Source organism: Gossypium hirsutum, chromosome A12 (genome assembly GCF_007990345.1).
Source record: "Gossypium hirsutum isolate 1008001.06 chromosome A12, Gossypium_hirsutum_v2.1, whole genome shotgun sequence".
In the NCBI taxonomy this organism is placed as follows: Eukaryota; Viridiplantae; Streptophyta; class Magnoliopsida; order Malvales; family Malvaceae; genus Gossypium; species Gossypium hirsutum.
In genome coordinates, this window is record NC_053435.1 from 107,772,041 (window position 1) to 107,780,925 (window position 8,885).

The following is an 8,885-nucleotide window of genomic DNA, read 5'->3' on the forward strand; positions in this document are numbered from 1 at the left end:
CATGGCTATAACATACATATATTAGAATATGTCATGATTTGAGTTAAAAAAATATGTAAAAAAAAATAAAAATAAATATTTTATTGAAATAGTAATGTTAAATGCTTGAAATTTATAACATTGACTCGAGTTGAAATTCTATTATTTATTTTGTCCTATTACCTCATGACACACTATCGAAAGGAAGAGAGTAGATTGGATGGAGTGGAAGAAAGGATACCATACTACCATTCATATCGAGACAATCGATTACTTTCTTCAAATTGTTTCCTTTAATGCAGGCACCTTATCAGTATTGTGATTCGCTCCTTACAAAGGGAAAATACATCCTACTCACCACACTATTTTCAGGAGATATGCAACACCCAATTGTATTTGCTTTGTCTGCTGTCTGAAAAAGCTTTGTGCACTTATGTAGAGACGCACTTGGCCAGTGCCACTTGCCATAATTTGTTGCTTTTTCAAATGGTGGCTTTCATTCAGGTTTCAGCCTTACACTTGATTGATGCAAATAAAATACGGACCAACTCTGGATTTACATCCAACAGTCACAATGGGTCCAAAAATGAAATCCCATTCATATCCACTTCCAAGAAAATTAAAACCCACACAACATAAAAAAAAAAAAAAAAAGAGAAAGTGGCACTGATTTCAGCATCAGATGCGCTCTGTAATCAAATGCTAACAAAGGAAACTCAATGATAAGCAAAGACAATTGAGAAACAAGTAGGGGTAGCTAATGAAATCAAATCAGACATAAAAAACAAAAAAGTTGGGAAACCGAGTACTTAAAACATATTACTTCGAGTTCAAAGTAAACAGGATATATATATATCCATTGCACCTAACTAGAAATCTAGGCTTTTAAAACTACACGCTACAGCGAAATGTCAGAATCCAGCTCTAAATGTAATTGCCGAAACAGTTTTCGTCACAAAAGAAAAGCAAATAAAAACACTTCCAACTGAGTTCTGCCATGAAGACGAAGGTTCCTCCTTTAAATGCTTTCTCTAGATCCTAATCATTCCTCTGCTGCAGGAGATTGACTGCAGTTTCAAATAGCAAAATATAAAGTCAAACCATAAAAGATAAAGCAAAATCTTGTTAGATCATATAACTTACAGACCTTCCATATCTTTCATTGACTGGGCTTTCAGCTTCACCACCATAAGGGCTGGCCCTTCTTTCTGGCATAGAACCAGGGCTGCTACCACGGCCATTCTCTGGGCTAATTCTCTCTCTTCCATATGGGCTATGGCTGGGTGCACGACCATTGTCAGAAGTGGGCCTTTCTCTTCTATATGGACTGCGACTGGGGCTACGATCATTTTCAGCACTACGCTTCTCTTTCCTATAAGGACTGCGGCTAGAGCCTTGGATATTCTCAGGGCTAGCCCTCTCTTTCCTGAAAGGACTTCGGCTGGAGCCACGAGCATGGTCAAAGCTGGTCCTCTCTCTTCTCTGAGGACTACGGCTGGTGATCTGGCCATACTCAGGGCTACCTCTATCTCTCTTATAAAGACTTGGACCGTGGCCACGACCATAATCAGGGCTCCCCCTCTCCTTCCTATAAGGGCTACGACTAGAGCCACGACCATAATCGGGGCTACCCCTCTCTCTTCGGAAGGGACTTGGAGATCGTCTCCTGTCACGACCTCTCTCAGGTGACCTATCACGACCTCTCTCAGGGCTATATCCATTTCGACGATCATCATCATCTCGTACTGCATATTCAACTGAAATAACTCTATCCATCAGCTTGCTGCAAGTAGATCAGGAACCATGGTTCAGAAAACAAATTTACTGAATCATCTTTTAAATTAAGTGGTAATAATTGAAAATTTTTCGTGGGTGGCAAGTTTTCTACCTCATATTTGTAGCCTCCAAAGCCCTGGTGGCATCATCTTGGGAATCATATTGTACAAATGCAAAATTCCTTCTGATCCTTACACTTACAATCTTTCCATATGACTCGAAGTGCCTTTCCAAATCCCTAGTTCGAGTGTGGTAAGGATCAAAATTGATGACAAATAAAGTCTTTGAAGGTCTTGTATTTGCTGCAGATCTTCTTGATCCACCGCCCCCACCCTCGGGCCTTCTAATGCCACGCTCATGCTAGAACACAAAGTAAAAAGAAATTTACAGCAATGAGAAAGCAAACAAAAGAGCAATTTAAAGACCTCTAAAAAGTAACAATACCAAAGCATTACCTTTGTCCATTCAACACGAAGCCTACGTCCTTTCTGACCAAATTCTGTTCGATCAAGTGCTCGGATGGCATCTTCAGCATCTCTCTCATCTTCCATATATATGAAAGCAAATCCTGCACACCAGAAAAAGTTGGACTAATTATGACTTTCACTGCAGTGGAAAATGGTAACTAGGTTATGAATCCTCCCACCAAAGGAACCTTCAATCTGTTGGCATTTCCTCTTCGGCAAGAAACAAACCACCTAAAATCCTACCCTAGGACAAAATTTTGGCAAGCTCCTTATAATCTATAAACTAAGACCAGTGAAAGTAGTAACAGACCTTGTGTGATGAACTAAGTGATGTCAAGGAACAAGAATCCAAAATTGGATGTCTCACGTGGGTCAAGGAATTAGTGTGCTTTCTCCATATTTTCTGCAGCCTCTGCCATGAGGTCAGTAATGTTTCTACCTTGAAACATGTCTGAATTTGAGGCTGGGAAAAAGTCATGAGGAATGAAAGGAAAAAATGCCCGAGGAAAATGAGGGATGACGATGCCATTGGGGATTAGAGTGACTCTTCTTGAAAGCAAGAAGAGGAAGCTCGTCACAGGCATGAAACAGAATTCTGAGGAGCTCCTCCATTACATCCCAAGAAAATCCTGCGCCAAAGAAAATGTTGAGTATGGGGGCTTATTTTTCAAAAATGCTTTTTCCCTTAAACATCCTGGACCCCCAGTAAAACTCAACAAAGGATGACTGATGCTGCTGAGTCGTGTATTATGTCATACTGCTGCACCGCCAGCATGATAGGGACCAACACCTTAATGGACGAGGAGTAGGAACTTGACATTGCTCATTGCTGCAGGAACTTCTCTCATCGCGATATGTGCATACAAATTGCTCCATATTTTTATTTTTACAGACATATACAATCAAAGAATGTTATACTTGGGGTAAGCGTTCAATGAAAGCTAGTTTTTTAATACAGTATCAAGATTATTGTTTTTTTTTTAAAGTGAGAGGGAGAAATTGGAAATGAAATCTCATAAAAGCCTGTCTCACTATAGATTGCTTTTAACCTATCATGTTGAATAATGCATAAAACTCAGTATATATTCACACAGATTATATCCTGGACCCCATCTTCATCTGTAGATTCGAAATGACTAAAGTCCCAAAAAGGAAGCTCCTACTTCTAAATAAACAATCACTCATTTTTTTGTAACCTCTGACTTGTATATATAATTATCCATTACTGATATCAGAAACAGACAGTTGCTACTTAAAAAATTTGTCAAACAATTATCTTTTTGAGCAACTCAAGTTCAGAATAAAAAACCCAGCTTGGCTCCATTTGCATAGTGAAGATAAAAACCATGTGGAATAGATTTTTCACTGTGCCATATTCAATAAGAAAACAGCTTTTCAAGCTCAAAATACTCTTGACACCTTTACAACCAACACGTCCAGCCAAATTGCACCAATAGCATGAAAGAATATACTAAAAGAGGCGGCAGGGGATGAAGCCCAAATTCTCACATGGAGCCAATAATCAATATAATGTAGATAGAGAAACAATACTTACCAGACTTCATATCTACTCTTTCGATTCTCCCAAATTTTCTGAAGAGTCGTTCCAAATCAGACTGCCGTGCATCATACTCAAAGTTTCCACAGAAAATGGGTCTCATATTGCCTGAGCAGAAGTGACAACGTTCCATCAGTATTTCTCTCTCTCACACACACAAGACTTATGAAAGAACAAGTCCAAACTGGAGAGTTAACCATCAAGTAATAATGCGTTCTAACATGAACAAAGTAGGCAACATCATCAACAAATATTCCAAAGCTATTTAGTACACAAATAGAGACTCCCGAGAATCCGAACTATTTGAAATATAGCATTGTGGTCAATTTCATAAACAGACCACAGAAGAAGAGACTTTCTCTAACTGAATTCACATATCTTTTCGTTCTTTTCATTTTGATTCATCACACAAGAAATAGAAAAATTGAAAACCATTCTTTTAGAGAAAATAAATAAATAAACAGTCAACCGCAACCAAATTAACTATTTCATAAAATTCCAGGTTCTAAAGAACTGCAACATACTGTGGATTAGGAATTTTTCATTTTTCTAAGTTAAATACGCTTAATGGACAATATTTTCCAGGTCTTTGAAAGAAAGGGGAAAAAATGAGCTAAAAGTATAACTACAGCTTCAGGATCTACGTCAAGAAAAAACAAAATCAAACAGCAATCAAATCTACCATAAAAATATATAAAAATCATAGATCTGAACTAAAAATGTCTTCTTAGATACTATTTAAGACAACAAATAGAGTAAAATGAGAGATTGGAACTGAAAAAAATATTTAAAAGAATTATAAAAACCTAATTTCCCTTCCTTTTCACATTTCTTCATGAAAAAAAATTCAACGAGCTCGGGAAAATTAAAATAAAACAAAATTTGAACAAAAAAACCAAGGATTAGGAAACGGACTTACCTTCGAAAGCAGCGATTTCAGGGAAAAAAATCAAGGAAAGTTCGAAACCCTAGTGACAGAGCCCTGGGATATTTTCACGAACCGGGTTAAAATGTGAAGCTCGTGAGTCAATATATAATGAGAAAATAACGTTCGTATCTACCAAGCCCCTACTTTTTAAGATATTTGTGGAAATGGCCACAATATATTAATTAAATCCTAATTTGACCCCAATATGTTCCATATATATTATTGCTCATACTAACTAGACAAAGAAAAATCATTATGTAAATATTTTAATGTGCTTTCCATCAATTTTTTTTTGAATTAATAACAAATTAAAATTAAATAATAGTAGGAAATGATATATATGTATATATAATAGTAAACACACGTGATTAAATTTAAACTAAAAAAATAAATAAGATTTTATAATTTTTCCTTTTAATACGAATTGCAACGTCTAGTACGTGGGGGGTGAAATTTTTATTTGGGAAGTGTAGACAAATAACGAAGAGCTTAGCGTAAAAATTAAAAAAAAAATGAATAAGATAGGCAAATAAGAATAAACTAGAATATGAAGTTAAAAATTAAAAAGGGGTTTTTGAAATTTCATTTATTAATCCATCAATTTAAATTTTCAAAATTGGGGTAGGACCAAATATGCCTAATTTCAAATTTGACAGATACTTAAGAGGTGTTTAAGAATTGGAGGCTAGGGCTCTAATTGACTAATTAAAAATTGGCAGGGACCAAAAATGGGTTTAAACCAAAGAGTTAGGAGGTCAAGACTTTAATTTATTTAATTCAAAATTAGTAGGGACGTAAGAAAGAGTTGGACCAAAAAAAGTCGGGACGGGGCAAGGCCCCTTCCCACCTTCCATTTTTAGTTCCCATATTAATATTTAGTTAATACAAAATTCTAATTATATTAAATTATCTCTTTAATTTTCTTTTTTTAAATTCAATTTATTATAATTAAAATACTCAATATGTAATTATTAAAAAAACACCCATGTAAGTACATAAATTGATACAAAATTGTATCATAACATCCTATTAAAAAAATGAACAATTAATTTTAAAATTTCTTTAAAATATATAATAATTATTTTTTTCCCTATTTTTTCTCATATACCAAAATAAATATTAAAACCAAACACAAATATCCCATTTTTCTTCAATTTTTTTCTAAGATTAATCATTTAAATACAATTCATTTTTGTGAGGGCTAATATATATGGCTTAAACAAAGCTAAATATTTTGTTCACTCAAACTAAATATTATAGCCATATTCCTACATAAACCAAGAAGAAGCTTGATTGGAGAAGCTGGGGTTGCCAACATTGTTCAACAAATTGCCCTCCACAGCTTGGGGATGTCGTGCCCGAAAGGCAATCTCGGCCTGGGTCATAGCCAGTTGCCTCTCGATATCATGTATTTGTTGCTGCAGTAAAGATATGAGCCCAACGCAACCATACACGGGATCTTCGATTCGATATTGTGCCTCCAAGTATAAAGAATCCGCCGCTTGAGTTCGCAAATGCGACGGAAGTCGCTATGTAATAATCATCACAGACAAATTACTTCAATTCAAGTCGAATCGGGATCAAAATTCATAATATAGGGTGAGGGAGATTTGACCTGAAGTAGTTTTGCGACATTGCTGGCACCATATATTCGGTGTATTGAAGCAAATCTTTGAGGATTATTGGGTGGGAAGTAAGGGGAGAAAATGCAATCGGGAGGGCATCTTCTTCTCAAATATCTACAAGCTGCACAACGGCTTGGATTCATGGTGTTAAAATTGTTATGAATATAGGATTTTCAGAATCTACTGTTATTGGAAAATAAATCTAGCAAAGATTGGGATTAATATATAACAAAATTTAGTGAAGTGAGCAATGGAATTAACGGCTATTCTCTTTTCAAATTTTGAAAGATTTAGAGGAGAAAGATGCTAATGTGTAGGGATTGCCATAGTTTTTCAGTTTGGGAAGAAAGAAAATATGGAAATTAATTAAGGCTAGAAAAATGGAGTAGAGATTTTTGCTGTCATATTTACTGTAAAGAATGAGAGAGTATTATTGTAGTATATTTTTACTATAATTGAGAGACCTCGTCAAGTTAATCATCACATGAAAATTTTGTTCGGTTAATTTTAGAGATAATTTTGTTGACATCTCATCTTATCAAATGCTACAAAATTAAGAACATGTAAATTTTACACGATGTTCCGTGACTCTTCTTGTTGACATCTCACCTTATCAAAAGCTATAAAACTACAAACATATGAACTTTATACGATGCCCTCGTAACTCTTACACCTAGACATTTGTCCTATGAGACTTGAGGGACTATATAAGCTCCTCCTCATGACCTAAGTAGGGGCATTGACTCATTTACAAGAGAAAATGACTCTTCTCCCTCTTTATGAAAAATCACATACGATTTTCGTACTTTGACTATAACACCCCCTAACCTTTATCCGTTGTCAAAATATAGTTACGGAGTCTTACCAGACTATACAGATCAAATATGATCAATTCAAAACACATTTAAACACATCTAAAACATGTTAAAACTGTCAATATAATGAACTAACACATGTATGTTCTTAAATATCTAATATAAATTGTCTAACAATTCATTTAAATACTAATTAACCAATTCAAATTAAAACATGTTAAATGACCATATTATAAATCATCTATTTGAATATATATATATATTTCAACCAATGTCATCTTATACACCTTCAATATTCACATCTCAAAATGACATCACAAAACAACTTAGGTACATGCTATTTTCAAAAGAGAAAATACTTCACCACGTGTTTAAGTTCGGGATCGACTTTGGATGCTAATTCAACGATCAAATTTTACCTAATCTGCGCACGGAAAACAAACTGTATACTGAGTATAAACTCAGTGGTATTTCTATAATTCGAATATTTATTAAACAATAATTTATAATATTTATTTATATAATCATACATAAACAAAATCATTCAACAAATAATCAATTTCATAAATGCATCATTCATAACACTTTCAATTCTCATATCAAATTATTTCAATTTCATAATTGCTATTCAATAGCTTTTCTCAATAGGATACACCGTTCAATTTCAAACCAATATCCATTTCATGAATCCCTGATACATGCAATTCCATGCATTTCAATTGCATATTTCATTTCATTGTCCATTCCAATCCATATTCAATATCATTCATTGTCAACCAATTGGCCAAATCATTTGTTTACCCCTATTAACAAGACTCGGAATTTAACAGATACACAGATCCAACCAAAACACATCAGTACAACACTCAATGTCTCATCGGCCTTGCCGAAGTGAATCGGTACCTAATACCTCATCGGATTTAATCCGAAGCAATAATATGACACATAGTGCCTCGTCAGAATTATCCGAAGCAATATTACGACACATATAGTGCCTCATCGACTCGAAATCGAAGTATCCCTAAACACTTCCAATCCTATGGCATGCCAACTATATCTGACTTAGTCCGACATTGTTAATAGGGTATTTCAATACATAATTCAATTTCCAATCAATATACAATTTCAATCCATTCCAATTCAATACACTTTTCAATCATACACATACTTTCACAAAATATTTCAAATATCACAATATCAACACTTACCATACATATCATTAATAAATACAATAAATAATTATTACATTTGGATTATAGAAACGCAAACCGTAATTTCTGAATCACTCCTTGTCGACTTTCTCTTTTTCTTTCTTAGCCGAGGTCTCCGACACAACGTTAGCTACAGAAATTTAAAACAATTAAAAATCATCAATACACATAATTTCACAATGAATATTTTGATTCATATTCGACTTTAACTCAAATTTCAATTTAATCTCTAAATTTAGACTAACTTTATTTTTCCAAAACAAATATCATATTTTCATTCAATTCCCACTTTAGACTAATTTCAACTCTCTAATTTCACCATAAAACCCTAATTTTGAATTTCAATTTAGTCCCTACTATTTAAAACTTATGATTTATTTTACAATTCAATCCCAATTTCACATCTAACTTGAAATTCTATCAATTTAACCCCTAATTCTTCAATTAATTCAACATAAACCACATCTAAAAATCAACTAGCTTTCAAAATTTTCACTTATATCAAGTAGTATTTTATTCTAAGATT

General features: G+C 34.1%; 2 protein-coding genes across 4 annotated transcripts; both read right to left on the minus strand.

Moving 5' to 3' along the window:
• Positions 1–733: 733 nt before the first annotated feature.
• LOC107906509 (serine/arginine-rich splicing factor RS40) lies at positions 734–4,843 on the minus strand. Of its 3 annotated transcripts, none has more exons than XM_041083768.1 (6): positions 4,700–4,843; positions 3,778–3,888; positions 2,211–2,323; positions 1,868–2,115; positions 1,127–1,762; positions 734–1,046 (listed from the first exon to the last, which is right to left on the minus strand). In XM_041083768.1, the coding sequence occupies exons 2-6, from the start codon at positions 3,881–3,883 to the stop codon at positions 1,022–1,024; spliced, it is 1,128 nt and encodes a 375-aa protein (XP_040939702.1). In that variant the 5' UTR covers positions 3,884–3,888; positions 4,700–4,843; the 3' UTR covers positions 734–1,021. The 3 variants fall into 3 exon arrangements, with proteins under 3 accessions (XP_040939702.1, XP_040939705.1, XP_040939703.1); XM_041083771.1 differs by having other exon boundaries at positions 2,533–3,888; positions 4,700–4,803; XM_041083769.1 differs by lacking the exon at positions 4,700–4,843 and having other exon boundaries at positions 2,211–2,851; positions 3,778–3,890.
• Positions 4,844–5,976: 1,133 nt separating this feature from the next.
• Positions 5,977–6,476, minus strand: LOC121211484 (LOB domain-containing protein 24). Its single transcript, XM_041084249.1, has 2 exons — positions 6,324–6,476; positions 5,977–6,237 (listed from the first exon to the last, which is right to left on the minus strand). Exons 1-2 carry the CDS (start codon positions 6,474–6,476, stop codon positions 5,977–5,979), a joined length of 414 nt encoding a protein of 137 aa, XP_040940183.1.
• Positions 6,477–8,885: the final 2,409 nt, after the last annotated feature.